At 32.9% G+C, this 16,928-nt stretch overlaps 1 protein-coding gene and 1 pseudogene across 1 annotated transcript; one reads left to right on the forward strand and one right to left on the reverse strand.

The window, feature by feature from the left end:
* Positions 1–1,486: 1,486 nt before the first annotated feature.
* Positions 1,487–2,319, reverse strand: LOC129873226 (copper transporter 5-like). Its single transcript, XM_055948276.1, has one exon. The coding sequence runs from the start codon at positions 2,104–2,106 to the stop codon at positions 1,660–1,662; it is 447 nt and encodes a 148-aa protein (XP_055804251.1). The 5' UTR covers positions 2,107–2,319; the 3' UTR covers positions 1,487–1,659.
* Positions 2,320–5,330: 3,011 nt separating this feature from the next.
* On the forward strand, positions 5,331–13,637 carry LOC129873227 (premnaspirodiene oxygenase-like; annotated as a pseudogene).
* The last annotated feature ends 3,291 nt before the right edge of the window (positions 13,638–16,928 follow it).

Raw genomic sequence — 16,928 nt, forward strand, 5'->3', positions numbered from 1 at the left:
TTCAATAGAGTTAGTTAATGTATTAAAACCAGCTTAACATGAAATATTATCGCGATTGGTGGCTTTCAGAAAAAAAAATTTTGGTACAAAATTCAACATAGCTAAGATAATTGATTTTTCAAAAAAGAAGAAGTTATATATAGATCATTTATTGGAGCAAGATAGATCTGAACAAAAATAATTATTTCCTCCATTTTAATCTATTCATTTTACTTTCTTTAATTTGTTTAAGAAAGAATATTCAATTATAATTTGTTTAAGAAATAATAGTCAATTATATATTTAATAACTTTTTAATTCTAATATCACACCTCACATATTTTGTGATCATAAAATTTAATATCTTGGTACACTAGGAGTAATACTTTTCCTTACTTTTCTTGAATTCATGCTCAAGGCCAACCAACCCAAGACAACATAAAATAAGACCAAGAGAGTAGTACTTTCTTGGTATCCTATAAACTCTTTTCGTTTTAATTTCTTTTATCTTAATTTGATTAGGCACAAATTTTTTAAAAAGTATAAATAATAATTAATCTTATACAATTAATGTATAAAAATATCTTTTAGTTTTGTGTTCTTAAATATACATGTTATATGAGACTTAAAGAAATATAACACATCAGAAATTTTATGTTAAGACCCGAATCATTCATAGTAGGTGTATAGGTCCATTGCAGGTCATTCCTAATTGTGCATAGTGATAAGGTCAATTCATTAGTGTGGAAAAAGCTTTGGAGATGAATTAAAATCATAAGAACCTTTTAACACAAAATTAAGTTGAAAGCTTCTTTAGGGGATCAGGTGGCCAGCCTCAATCCCTCTTAGATTTGCCCTTGTCTATGGGGTCAATGGTCATGTTGATGAATATTTTACAGATGAAAAAGATGGCTACTTCACCTTAATTTGTCAAACACGTATAACATTTGTCTACGATTATTAGTAAGGAAATTAATAAGAACACACGAGTTGATCGACAGATCTCTCTGTGCTTACTTATTACAGTAGAAAAGACAAGTCATATAGTAGTATTTAATTTATACAACGATTAAATTGGACAATCTAGCTAGCCTTGGGATATTTTGGGGGAACAAACAGGGGCACAGTCCGACGAATGATAAGGGTGAAAAACTACACTATTTATATAAAACTAAAATTATTTTTTTATATATATATATTAAATATTAAATTTTCTTAATTTTTTTCCAAATAAAAATTCAAACTCCACCGCCTAGCAGTATATAGATATGAAAAACTCATTAGATATTCCTGCTGGAGTTTTGTCCCTAAACTAGCTGGTACTGCTATCTTAATTCTTCATTCCCTTTATGGGATTAAAATAAAATACAATTTAGATAACAGCATTTTACGACAACAATCATGTTTTCTCTACTGTCAAAAATATATTTGATAATTTGTGTGTAGAAAAAGCTTACTTAAGGCCAGATCTGAGAAGGGGTTCCCACAATCTTATCAAAACAACAAGAAAAAGCAACGAAGTGTACAATTATATTGAGATCGAGAAATACAACAGAACAGAAGCAAATGTAAAAGATCAACAGATCCAATACTGCTATGTCAAAAAAAAAAAAAATCATTTTCATTATCATTGAATCTGTATGCATAAATACAACAATCAAACCCATTAACAATATCATATCAAGCACAAGCACATGGATTATCAACGGCGAAATCATCCTCATCGCCGATCCTGAAGAATAAATATCCGATCGCCAAACCCAGAACAACGGCCACAAAAACGCCGCCGTTGAATGACATAACAGCCAACATAAGCAAATAACCAATCGCCGAGTTGACCCCAAAAAGGATCGCCGTAGCAAATCTCGCTGAGTTCCACCTACCGCCGACGGTCGGAGAAGTGTGAAGAAGGGGAACATTTACGGCGGCGCTAGGCGGCGGGTAATTCCTCTTGGAATTGGCAGAGAGAATCCTGAATCGTTGACGACGATCCTCCATATACTGATAGAATAACGAGAAGATAAAACAAGCGAGTAAAGTAATTGCATAGCTAGTCCATGAATCGGTTCTCCAGAAATCGAACAAAACGGTCACATTTTTACCCCAATAAAAGGTCATGTGCATCATTTTTGCTTTTCCGATTTGGGTTTTTGGAGAAGATGATGGGTGTTTTGTTGATTTGTTGGGTAAGTATGGACCTTTCGATTAAATGATGATAAGGTGTGTGAGAATGATGAGAATAGCAAAGGTGAAAAGGAGATAAAGGGGAGTTGGTAAGCTTTGTTTGAGTTTGTAATGTGTACTATCTTGTACTATACGTTTTCAGACAAAGTTTATGCCTAGCCTTTGAACTTGTACTACATGCTTATCCTTCGACTTTATGCTTAATACTTGGACAAAGGGTGAAATTTGCACCCAAATGAAATACATTTATTCCTTAATAATTAAGATCAAATATGTCGGATTTATGCCGGGACGCTCAACTACAAAAGCCATCCATTTTATGAGGAGACTGATGGAGCAGTATAGGGAAAGGAAGAGGGACTTGCATTCATCGATCTAAAAAAAGCTTACGATAAAATTCCACGAGAGATACTATGGAGATGTTTGGAGGCTAAAGGTGAACCTATGTCGTACATTATGGTGATCAAGGACATGTAGGAGGGTGCCAAAACCAGGGTAAGGACAGTAGGAGGGGACTCAGAGCACTTTCCAGTTGTGATGGGGTTGCATCAAGGATCAGCCCTTAGTCCGTTTTTATTTACCTTGATGATGGAGGGATTGACATGACAAATTCAAAGTGAGATGCCACAGTGTATGCTTTTCGCGGACGACATAGTCCTGATTGATGAGACTCGTAGCGAAGTTAACGCCAAGCTAGAGGATTTGAGACATACCTTGGAGTCTAAAGGGTTTAAGCTGAGTAGGACCAAGACAGAGTACTTAGAGTGCAAGTTCAGTGAGACACCTCAGGAGGTTGGCGCAGAAGTTAGGCTTGGTGACCAAGCCATCCAAAAGAAAAGTAGTGTCAAGTACTTTGGGTCTATTATACAAGGCAGCGGGGTGATTGACGATGATGTCACACATCGTATTGGGGCAGGGTGGATAAAATGGAGGCTCGCTTATGGTGTGCTATGTGATAAGAAGGTGACACCACAACTTAAGGGCAAGTTCTACAAAGTGGTGGTTAGACCGACTATGTTATATGGGGTGAAGTGTTGGCCAGTTAAGGTCTCTCACGTTCAAAAGATGAAAGTAGCCGAGATGAGAATGTTGAGATGGATGTGTGGGCATACTAGGAGCGACAAGATTAGAAATGAGGCTATTCGGGACAAGGTAGGAGTGGCCTCGGTAGAAGACAAGATGCGGGAAAATGAGACTGAGATGGTTTGAGCATGTGAAGAGGAGAGACACAAATGCCCCAGTGCGGAGGTGTGAGAGGTTGGCCATGGATGGTTTCAGAAGAGGTAGGGGTAGGCCAAAGAAATATTCGAGAGAGGTGATTAGACAGGACATGGCGCAACTACAGCTTAACGATGACATGACCTTAGATAGGAGGGTGTGGAGGACCCATATTAGGGTAGAAGACTAGTACATAGTCTCGTTATTCTTCCGTGTTAGTAGGCACATTAGCACACTATAATTTCTTGTGCTTTGACTTCTGTTATTATCTCTCTATTACCTTCTGTACTTTGATTACTCTATTTTATCTGTGTCGCTTTCGTTATTTGCGTTATTCGTTATTTGCTTTTCCATATCTCTTTGAACTTCTTAGCTTTATCTGATCTCTTTTTATGCTTCCTTTGAGCTGAGGGTCTCTTGGAAACAGCTTTCCTACCTTGATAGGAGTAAAGTCTGTGTATACTTTACCCTCCCAGACCCCACGTTGTGGGATTTCACTGAGTTGTTGTTGTTGTTGTTGTCTTTATTCATTTGATAGTGCAAAATACATTTTTAAAATTTTTTTTAGTGCAATTTATCCATAATTATTTTTACTTTTAAAATTTTAAGATCTTTATCAATTTATTTTAAATTTTATTTAATTATGATTATCACTATTTGTCGTCATAGTCCATTGTTTGGAATAGTTCCCTCATTCGTGGGTGAAGTGTCTATTTAGATGTGTATTTAGGGTGTGTTCCTTTTAACACGTGATGCTCAAAAAGTGTCTGTATTAGGATAAGACTCCCCAAACATCAGTTACATTGTTTTCAAGACATGACTGCTTTTAGTTTAGGTGTCGTAATTTGTTTGTTTTATTTTTTCTTTTAATTTGTTATATATTTAAAAATTATTAAAAAGTATTATAATCATAATAGTTAACAACTTAAATATTTAAAAAATTATATATATTTTTTAATTAACTCTTGAAATTCTATCAGTGTCACATAAAAATTGGAACACAGAAAACAACATATATTAATTAAATATTACGTAAAAAGTACTATAGATTATAATAATTAACAATTTAAAATATTTAAAAAACATATAAAAAATTGTGAGTTCTCTGAAAATTTTATTTGTGGCACATAAATTGAGAGAGTGTAACGAATATTGGACTCCTACAAATACAAGTTTATGTATTTTATATATAGAACCTTTACTTTTTGTTTTTTTTACTCTGGCAAAGATCATGAAGATCTCCTTTTCTGTTAACATTTTTGTATCAAGCAAATAGTTGTTATTTTCTTTTTCTGTATCAAGCAAATATTTGAATGTGGACTCGAATTCATTATATTCTATTTGTTCATCTTAATATTTCAATTCAATTTTATATCTTTACTTCATTGTGTAATTTATTCACTCAATCAAAGTGAATTTGAGTAAGCTAACCATCCACGAAATATATATCCTTGTCACTCGATCGTCATTATCATTAATTAATTTTAAGTTTAAGGTTAAACTTATGAAGCTATAGAGGAAAAATTCAGCTTTGTCCTCGCGACCATCAACTCTCCTCTGTGGCGGAGACGACACTAAAATCCTCATCGTTGATCGGAACAAGGGAAGCTGCGTCACAGTGGCAGTTCCAAAAATAGTTTGTGGTGACGGCAGCAACAGCTTGCTGGTGAAGAATTCTTACGAGGCTATGGTAATGCGGTACATAAATGAGTTAAACTTCACGTGAGGCTTATGGTAATGCGGTACATAAATAATGAGTTAAACTTTTAATATATGACATAAGATAAACTAATTTTAATATTTGAATGACATATTTGAACCTTTTTCTTAAAGTATATAATGTTGGATTCACATAAACATAATTTATCATCCAAATTAGCTTCAAGGAAAACGTATGTCCAATAAATTATCCAAGAAACAAAATTTGCTTATAAAATGAGGACTAACAACCAATCTTTTTTCTCATTCCATCATGGAGCTACAACATTTTCCCCTTTCTCTTGCCACATTTCTCACTATATTGTTTCTTATTCTCACTTGAAGTTTTTATCCAAGAAAATAAGACCAACTCTAAACTTGGCTCCAGGTCCATGGAAATTGCCTCCCATAGGAAGCATTCACCATTTAATTGCAAGCCAATTACCTTACCATATTCTAAGAGACTTAGCCAAAAAGCACGGCCCTTTAATGCACTTGCAGCTTGGCGATATCCCTACGATTGTTATTTCGAGTCCTCGTATAGCCCAAGAGGTACTAAAAACTCATGATATTGCGTTCGCAAGTCGTCCTGGGCTTTTAAGTATGAAGATTTTGTCTTACAACTATTTAGATATAGCGTTTTCACCTTATTAAAATTACTGAAGACAAATGCATAAATTGTGCACGTTGAAACTATTGAGCGCAGAGAATGTTCTATCATTTGCCTCTATTAGGGAGGAAGAAGCATTCAATCTTGTTCAATATGTTGAATCAAAATCTGGATCAATTATTAATCTTACAGAAAAGATATATGCTCTCACAAATGTTGTACTTTGTAGAGCAACATTTGGGAAGAGGAGGAAAGAAGAATCAACATATTTCATGTCTTTGGTAAAGGATATCGCTTCAATGATGGTAGGTTTGGACCCTTTTTTTGTTTGTTTGTTTTTCGATCTAAAGGATAACACTATTAAGTAGTATTTTTGTTTCATTTTACTTCATCTCTATTTAAAAAAATAGGTATTTCATTTCTATTTCTTCATTTTAGCAAATTAAAAGAGTTTTATTATCTTCTCATGCTACTCTTAGTATTAATAACTAAATAAAGTAACATAACTCAAATTTAGAATTTTAAAGCACTATTAAAAAAATTAGTTTAGTAAAATAAATTTCTAATTAAAGCTTTTTTAAAGGAGTGTGTCAGGTTAACAAATGTCAAATAATATGAAATGGAAAGAGTAATATGCATCAGGTGAAGGGACTAATCTAGTGTACTTATAGTTTGTTTGGCTGATTTTTTTTTAAAAAATACTTTTAATTTGCATATAGTAACAATTTGTGTTTGACTAATATATTTATTTAACAAGGTTTGGACATAAGTGAGATGTTTCCTTCACTCAAATTATTGTTTCAAACCATTACTGGGATAAAAGCAAAATTAGTGAAGATTCACAAAGAGTTAGACAAGGTGCTTGACATGATAAAAGAAGAGCATAAGGAGAAGCTACAATATCAAAAGATTAATGGTAATCAACAAGAGTTATTAAGAAAAGACGATTTGGTGAATCTCCTATTAAGACTTCAAGAAAATGGCGCTCTTGAATTTCCCTTCACTGCAGACAATATCAAAGCAGTCATAACGGTGAGATTTTTTTTATTTTTATTTTTTTGCATTACTCCATTCTATATGATCATGATCATGATTGTCATCAATAATATTATATTATGAAAACTAATACTACATGAAATGAATCAATGAAGATAGTCATTATTACTAAACTCTTTTGGATGTTATTCGGGATTTAAAATTTATGAATTTCTAAAATTATTTCAAATTAATACATGATAGATAAGAATTATCTTAAATTCCAAAAGTCTTTTATTTTTTCTTAAATTTTATATCGAGTCAAAAATTACTATATAAATGAGAATGGGAATACTTATTTAGACCAATATTAGAAGATATGATCATATAATCCATATATGTGCAGGACATGTTCGTTGCAACTGAAACTTCAGCAACCGTTCTTGATTGGGCAATGGTTGAAATGATGAGAAACCCCAAAATTATGGAAAAAGCACGAACAGAACAGAGAAGAATTCTCAAGGGAAAAAACAGAGTAACAGAGAGGGATTTGAAAGAAATTAGATACCTAAAATTAGTAATTAAGGAAACTCTAAGGTTACTGTAGACACGTAAATTTTATTGGATTTAATTCATACAAAATTTGAATTAAATTCATGTTCATTTGGGTTGAATAATTAATTTGGGCTTCACAAATGAATAAGTCCATTTTATTAATTCAAGTTCAAGGTCCAATTCATCTTGAGGCCATTCTCATGCCACGTTTCAAGATGACTTGGCAATCTCAGTTAAGTTAAAGACCAACAAGAGGATGCCATGTGTTCAAATGATGTGTCAAGGTCAAAGTCTAACAACCCATCAAAAAGCAACCTTATCATATAGTATTTATGATAAGCTTGAAGACTTACAAGAACCAATAAGAAGAAGGTAAAAGAGTTCATCTACATTTGGACTGCCTCCCTTTTACAACTATAAATATGAGGGTTACATAATTTTCTGAGGACATTCTCCAAGCATTGGAGAAAAGCTACAATACCAACTACATAGTTCTTCGAAGGAGTGCTCAACGGAGTTCTTCCTGGAGATCGACTTGAAATGACGAAATGCTTTCTGACATTCCCGGAGATTAAACATATCTCAAAAAATTCTACATCCTCTTGCATTCGAGAAATACACTACTGCCAGCCCTCGAATTACGGAAATATATTAGGATAGAAGAATCTAGAGAACAACAGAATTGTACACACAAAGATTCATCAATAAAATTACTTTTTCTTTTATTTATTTTGATTGCAGTTAATTTTCAGCACTACGAAAATTTATTGCAAACAAATTTGGCACACCCAGTGGGACCAATTCTACTCTTCATCTCTTCCTCCTGCAAATATAAAAGCTACAAATTCAACTACTGCAATGAACTTCAAAGAAATCAATGATACTTCATGCAAGGCAAATCTCGAAGCAAGCAACATGAATAAATTAGAGTTCTACATTTTTTTGGAGAAAGACAGATCTCATACTATGGGTTTTGGGGAAAAATCCATTTTTTTAATCAAATAGAATCTCTCAAACTGGCTTTAACTATGAGGATTTCATAGATTCGACAGATTCATTTACCTCAATAGAGGTCAACGTCATGATGACAGATGTAGTCAACGTCGACGAACAACTTGTTGTGATAACACAAACTATTGAGGCATTAAAGAAATCTATTGAAGAAAAAGATCTTCAAATCGCCCAACTTATGAGCAAATTAGATCTCTATTGCCCTGGAGAGTCAAATCAAAACCTAGCACCGTAAGAAAAAATTGATATTGAATCTCCCACCAGGCTAGTTGAATCTCAATGTGCAAAGTAGTCTACTTCAGTGGCTACTCTAACGATTCAACAACTACAAGATATGATCGCAAACACCATCAAATCTCAATATGATGGTCCATCACAAAGTTATTTAGGATACTCAAAGCCGTATTCTAAGCGAATTGAAAGTTTACTGATGCCAATTGAATATCAATCGCCAAAGTTGCAGTAGTTTGATGGGAAGGGAAATCAAGACAACACATTATACATTTCGTCGAGATTTGTAGTAGTGCCGGTAAACATGGTGATCTTCTTGTCAAAAGTTAGTGTGTTCATTGAAAGGTAATGCCTTTGATTGGTACATGGACTTAGAGCCTCAATCAATTGACTGTTGGGAGAAACTTCAAAGTGTATTTCTTAATTGTTTTTATAGCACCCGTCGTACAGTGAGCATGATGGAGTTAACAAACACAAAACAAAGTAAGGATGAGCCCGTAATGGATTACATCAATCGTTGGCGAATGTTGAGCTTAGATTGCAAGGATCAACTTTCTGAAGCTTCCGCAGTTGACATTTGTATTCAAGGAATGCATTGGGACCTTGTTTATATCCTCCAAGGTATTAATCCTCAAACTTTTGAAGAATTAGCTACGCGCGCTCATGACATGGAATTGAGCATTACAAGCTATGGAAATGCATCACTTGTCTTTGATCCAAGAAACGAAGCTGCAAAACTCAATGAGTCACCAGAATACCAAACTAAGGAATCCATGGCGATAACTGTGACTTCTACAAGGGCATCCACAAGACAAAAGTTGAAAAATCAACCAACCTTGAAAGAGTTACAAGAAAAGGTATATCCTTTTCCTGATTCAAACGTTTGTACGATTCTTGATGACCTGCTAACTAATGAAGTCATTTCGCTCCTTGAGTCAAAGCGAACTGAAGAATCCAACAAAGTCGATGATCCTAAGTATTGCAAATTTCACCGCATTGTTGGTCATCACACCACAAAATGCTTCATCCTGAAAGATGAAGTTTGGGAACTTGAAGGAGTCATCATGCTACAGTTTGGGAACTTTGAACCTGTTGAAGTTTCTGCCTTGAAGAAAACAACGAACACACTCAGGGTGCATGACTTCTCTAATGACAAGAATTATGATACTTGGACTTTGGTGGCACCCAAAAGTCGAAAGCATCAAAGGACTTCTAAATTGCTACTTTCGGAAGTTGACACGAGATCAAATGTTAATCAGCTCAAATATGCAAAAGCATAAAATCCAACACCAAATCAAAGTACATTAATGATTCATCACAAAGTTTTAGAAGGACAGTCACATTGATGGAATTCTTCCCCAAAACGCTCCTTAACGCACGATCCTAAACTGGATGTTACTCTTGGCTCGCATGAGTTTAAACTGTGTACGGCTCAAAAAAAAATTACGAGTTTATGTGTTCATCATATTCTTTGAAATATAAAGGCATCCATAAATTAAAAAAAAAGGGCAGCCCGGTGCACTAAGGCTCCCGCTATGCGCAGGGTCCGGGGAAGGGCCTGACCACAAGGGTCTATTGTACGCAGCCTTACCTTGCATCCATAGTTGAAGGAAAAAGAAAATTTGCGATGAAGTTAAAAAAAAGAAGAATTTATTGCTCAATTATTGAAAGAGTTTGATACATCAATGAATACAAAAAAGAGTGACATGAAGATAACTATACATCATCATTTACAAAAGCCTATGTCATGAAAATGATCTGAAGCTAAGTCATGTTGTCAATTTGTCTCAAGTGCCCCATCTGATTTCTCAAGTGTTGGTTGAAGGTTCTACGGGAGAAGTCGTCTTCCTTGAAATAAAAGAGAGGCCCCAATCACCTTAATAATTGTCTATGATGAGTTTTGAGGAAACATAAAAATCAAATATGTGTGATTGTGGGGAAAGAAGTAGATTCGCGACATGATCGACTACAACAACTCTTTACTAAGCAAGAAAGTGTTGCTTGTTGCCCGCGGCTCAAAACTTCAACACATTCGCATTTTGTGTGTCATCTTGGTCTGACATCGAGACCCTTTGAGCTCCCTTGCACGCCTGGAAAAAAAAACAAAAAGAAAAAAAAATTGTGAGGCGTGATAGCTGAATGCAAGACTCATACGTCAACCTAAATTACAATTTTATTTAGGTCTTCTTTTTCACATATGTTTTAGCTTTGGAAGTATCCTTTCCAAAGTCACAAACTGTTCGCGATCCAGATACTCCTAGCTTAAGATGTGAATTTTTCCATGTGACGTGTAAAGCTGAAGAGCTGAGCAAAGCAGACCCGATAGCTGAGTTTGAAACAATATTTGTACAAAACCATAAAGCCTTTTTCTGTGATTTCTACATATATTGTAGTTCTTTGAGTCATCTTTCCAACGGAAAAAGAAACACGTGATTTTGTCATTCCTACTCTGAGTAATGATTTTTCTACCACAAACGCGCAAAATTGAAGTTCTGAGCAAGGCAGAATCGTGGGCTGAGTTTGAAATAATATCTGTACAAATTCATGAAGCCTTTCGCCGTGATTTTTATATATGTTGTAGTTCTTCGAGTCATATTTCCAACAAAAAAAGAAGCTCGCGATTTCGTTATTCCTAGTCTGGGTTATGATTTTTCTACCACAGGTGCGTAAAACTGAAGAGCTGAGCAAGGCAAAATTATGGGCTGAATTTGAAGCAATATCTGTACAAATCTATAAATAGTTTGGCTGTGATTTATGTACATGTTGTATCCCTTTGAGTTGAATTTTCGATGCCATGAACCGCTCGAGATTTTGATGTTCCTAAGTCAAGATACAATACTTTTCGTGAAGCCGCGTAAAACAGAGATGGCCAGCGAATCAGAACTTGAGGATTGAGTTCAAAAATATAACTGAGATACTTTAGGAACAATCTGAATGTGGTTCTCGAGTTAGACGTAAAACTTTGAGTCTACTTTCCAGTGCCACAAACCTCTCGTGATTTCGATATTCCTAAGTCAAGATATGAAGTTTTTCGTGAAGCCGCATAAAACAGAGACGGCCAGCAAACTAGAACTCGAGGGTTGTTTTCAAAAATATACCTGAGATAATTTAGGAACAATCTGATCGTGGTATCCATGTGAGATGTAGCCCTTTGAGTCTACTTCCCTGTGCCATAAACCGTTCATGATTTCGATATTCCTAAATCAAGATATGAAGTTTTTCGTGAAGCCGCTTAAAACAGAGACGACCAGCGAACCAAAACTCGAGGGTTGCTTTTAAAAATATACCTGAGATAATTTAGGAACAATTTGATCGTGATTTCCGCTTGAGACATATTCCTTTGAGACTATTTTCCAGTGTGGCAAACTGTTTGTGATTTTGATATTCCTAAGTCAAGATATGATGTTTTTCGTGAGCCTGTGTGAAGTTGATACACCAACATAGGTAGATGCAGTGAACTGAAGCTTTTTTTGAGCCTGTTCAAAGGAAGTAAGGCAGCGACCTGATTATATTTTAGTTGTGATTATGAGGTCCTTATATAGACTCACGAATGGGAAAATTCAATCTGCTTTAAACAAGAAGTTTGCTCAAGAATTTATTTTCTTAAAGGACTTGGATTCCATTATACAATAGGAGTCAAAATCCTAGTTCTCTTTGAAAACATAAATAAAATAATGTTACTGCACAGTCACACGTTTGCCATGAATTATGAGAAAGTATTTAATTTGGTAATAGTCCTGCCTAAAAAGTTCAAAGATGCAACTCGTTATTAGGCCTCGTGGGAAGCTTTTCAATTTTTTCATCCGGTCAAGTTTGGTCGATGTTAAATTACAAAGCTTGGGCTAAAGGAATACACTAACATATTATGTTAGTGTGCAAGTTACGCTTCAATTATATTCGCAAAATAATAATAAAAAAAGGGCAGTCTGGTGCACTAAACTCCCGCTATGCGTAAGGTCCGGAGAAGGGTAATATTGTTACTTCGTGATACTTCAATACTTGTCTTTGAGCTTCAATGTGTCTATGCTCTTCGACAAGCTTTGAAGTAGGGAGCATCTGTAGATACGTAAATTTTTTGGATTTAATTCATACAAAATTTGGATTAAATTCATGTTCATTTGGGCTTCACAAATGAATAAGTCCATTTTATTAATTCAAGTCCAAGGTCCATTTCATCTTGAGGCCCAAGCTCATACCACATGTCAAGGTGACTTAGCAATCTCAATCAAATTAAAGACCAACAAGAGGATGCCACGTGTTCAAATGATGTGGCGATCCGGGTCAAAGTCTAACAACCCATCAAAAAGCAACCTTATCATATAGTATTTATGATAAGCTTGAAAACTTACAGGAACCAATCAGAAGAAGGCAAAAGAGTTTATCCACATTTGGACTGCCTCCAACCTACAACTATAAATAGGAGGGTTACATAATTTTCTTAGGACATTCTGCAAGCATTAGAGAAAAGCTACAAGGAGTGGTCAACGGTGTTTTTCCTGAAGATCGACTTGAAACGACGAAGTGCTTTCTGACGTTCTCGGAGATCAAACACATCTCAAAGAAGTCTACATCCTCCTACATTCGAGAAATACGCTACTGCCGGCCCTCGAATTATGGAAACATATTAGGAGAGAAGAATCAAGAGAACAACGAAATTATACTCACAAAGATTCATCAATAAAATTACTTTTTTATTTATTTTATTTTGATTGCAGTTAATTTTTAACACTACGAAAATTTGTTGAAAACAGTTACATACACCACTCCCTCTGTTAATTCCAAGAGAATACATGGAGCAATGTATAATTAATGGATATGACATACCTATATAAAAAAAAAAAAAGTAATACTGAATGCTTGGGCAATTAATAGAGATGCTGAATTTTGGGAAAATGCAGAGAACTTTTCACCAGAAAGGTTTATTAATTGTGCAAGTAGTAATAATGTGGAGTTTATTGGACAGAATTTTTAGTGATTTACTATTTGGTGGAGGAAGAAGAATGTGCCCTGGAATTTCATTTGATTTAGCAAATATTGAGCTTCCTTTAGCTCAACTTGGAAGTTGCCTAATGGGATGAAGCCTAAAGATAGTGATGTTATTGAAACTCCACGTATTAGCTGCAGTAGGAAATATAATTTGTGTGTAATTGCTACCTGTAAGGATCATGAACTTTGATAACTCGAATTACTAGTTAAAGATTTACTGTAATTATTTAGTGACAATAATATAATTATCGTTAAATGCTTTTGCAACTCTGAGTTTATTATTTATGACTCTAACTAAGTTTTCCTCATATTTACTACCAATAAGAATACTGGTTAAATTACTTCAACAACTTTCAAAAATATATTTTCCCAATTAATTTAACTATTTAACTTTGAGTACAATATTATTTATGCCAATTTGGAAACAGTTTTTAGGACTAATTTTCCCTTTTATAAGTTCTTTTTTTTTTGGGTCAAGTAGAGTTGAGTCGAAGAGAAAATTTTGGCATGATTTTATCCGTTACCTTGGGGGTTGAGTTTAATATACTTTTTAACTTTTAAGCAAGTAGTATTAATAGTTTTTGTATGTAAGATTTGTGAATGTGCTGAGCACAAGCACTAGGTTAAGTAGAGAAGGTTTAAGTTGTAAAAAGATGATTGGACTCATCTAGTCTTCTTTAATCCCAAAATAAAAAAGTGACGGGTTGCTTTACTTTGGTAAAGTAATCAGTACGGTATAGATCTAAGTCTGTCAAATGAGCCGGGTCGGATCTGTCCACATTCAATTTGATTCGACTTGGTAAAAACCCAAATTGAAATGGCCCAATTGGGTCCTTGGGGGACTGGGTTGGGAGTACCGGAGAGGGGTGGTAGGCTAAACAAGGCATTGGGCTGGTAGATGGGCCCGAGTGCTAGCTCAGATTAATTTATTTATTTTTAATAAAAGAATTCTTATATAGTAAAATCATACTAAATTAATAGAAAAAATTACTTAATTGAGTACTTTTTAAAAATTAATTACTGATTTTAGCGATATTTTTTATTTATTACAATTTATAGCAATACATAGCAATATTATGATAAATCTACACTTGTATTAAAAGTGAATTATGCATACAATATAAATGTATTATAAGTGTTTTAAAATATATATTATGTTTGTGTAGTAAGAAACTGACATAATGTATTATAAGTCTATTAAAGTATGTGATAAATATATTATCTATTTATAAAACTTGTATTATATATGTTTTATAATTAGTTCTCTGCAATATGTATTAAAACTGTATTATAAATGTATTATAAGTGTTCAGTGATTTTTTTTATTGCTATAGATGGTAAATATTTTCTTAATATTGTATATTTATGTAAGTTTCCCAAATTAATATAGGTGGGATCATGCAAGATTATTATTTTATAGAGATATAATTTAATCGATAAATTAATATTTATTAATTTGAAGGATGTTTTGAGATATAAAGGTTAATTTTGATTACATCAAAATCATTGTATCTTACTAATTTGTGTATCATATTTATTGAATTCACATAAAAAATAAATTTATTATACATAAAGTATAATGAATACAAAAAACCTATTGTATCTTACTAAATTATGTATCATATTTATTGAATTCATATACAAAATAAATTCATTATACATAAAATACAGTATATGTGTATGATTCATTGTAATATATTTTTTTATTAAATAATTCATTGTAAATAATTTGAAGAATTCAATCATTCATTGTAAAAATAAATTCATTATACATAATGTTCATTGTTTCTTAATAATCAAATATTATTCATTGTATTTTTATTAAAAACATTCAATGTTGATGGTGAGAGAATAAACTATATAAGCAATATAGAAAATTTCTTGAAACTATATCCAAAAAATCATTTCTCATTTAAAAGGTGTCGCAAAATCAATAATATCATATTGAATGCGTAAACCATTATGCGAGTACAATAGAGATCATTCCACATGAACTCAAAAAGATTTGCAGTCTTGGCAACACTGAAACTTTTGGATGCAATAAGAAAAGTTAGGAATGAGCTTTAACTATATTTAAATTTTAACAAAAAATAAAACACAATAGAATTATATTTCACTAAATTGTCTTAAATATATTTGTACTTTTAAAAAATTATTAGTTTATAATATTAATGGGAACATATATTTATATAGGGGCTTCTGAAATATATTATCTTATTATCTTATCGAAATGAGTGATTTTTTCATTGATACAAGTCGGAACCGGGAAAAAAATATTATCTTAGACAGATTATTAATTTGTCGAGTATTAATTTAATGAGGTTTTACTTAATGTCATCATGGGTTACAATTCAGATTTTTCACACCATTATATTATCTTTATACGTTGTACCAAATTATCATCTTAATTATTCTTAAGGTTACAAACTACATATCTTAACGAAACTTACATGTCAGTAATAAATATTCTTTGATTTACCAAATAGTATACAGTAAATATAAGAAGAAGAAAAAAGGAAAAGGAAAATGAAAATAAGGTGATGTCGTTTGCAATGAAAACAATGGCTTCAATGGAGAAGAAAACAAAGAAGATTAGGTATAAAGGAAGGAAGAAAGATCCAAAGAAGAGGTGTTTGCTCAGAAGGAAACTGTCTCACATAAAAATCAGCTCAACGAAAAAGACCCTTCTTTTCTACGTACTGCCCTCTGCTTAATTTTCTCCCAACCACCACCCACAAACAAATTACACAAAAAGACAAATTCCAGCTTTGGATACTATATATACTCCCTTGGGTGCTATGTCAAAAGTGATGTGATTTTCGGAGAGAATCACGAAGGAGATATAACACTACACGGCCTATTTTGAGCTTGAAAGAAGAACTGCTTCGTCTTGATTTTTGTGACATAATTCAAATTTTAAAAATTACATAAATTTTAAAAAATCATCATAATTTATTTGTATATGCATTTTAAATTATTAATTATTATAATCTGTAATATTTTTTATTTAATTTTTAAATATGTAAATTATTTTTAAAAAAGTATTAAAGATTGTATAACTGAATACATGGTCAAAATAATGAAATTTGAATCTAAATTTCAAACAATGTCATGTAAATTAATTAGAACTAAGAAGTATGTAGTACATATGTCTATTTATACAAAAATAAATTGAGATATTAATGATAAGGATTCTTTTTTGACTAAACTACACTTTATATATCCATAAACATAACATGACTATTTAATTAATAACCTAGGTAGTCTTTTTTTAAAAATAAATTCCATAGATCATTTACTAGAGTAGGACAGATTCGAACAACTAATTATTTGTTCTGTTTCTATTTAAGTTGTTTACGTTTCTTAGTTTTGTTTTTGAAAAAAATGTTATTTTTCATATTTAGTAATTTTTTAACTTTACGGTCAAATATTACATGTTTATATTCATAAAATTCAAATACATTTTGATACATTATTAATT

The sequence above is a fragment of the Solanum dulcamara genome, chromosome 11 (assembly GCF_947179165.1).
Source record: "Solanum dulcamara chromosome 11, daSolDulc1.2, whole genome shotgun sequence".
NCBI lineage: Eukaryota > Viridiplantae > Streptophyta > Magnoliopsida > Solanales > Solanaceae > Solanum > Solanum dulcamara.

Bases quoted from the DNA above. Each gene is read 5' to 3' on its own strand.
- LOC129873226 (XM_055948276.1), bottom strand. From the start codon at position 2,106: ATGATGCACATGACCTTTTATTGGGGTAAAAATGTGACCGTTTTGTTC.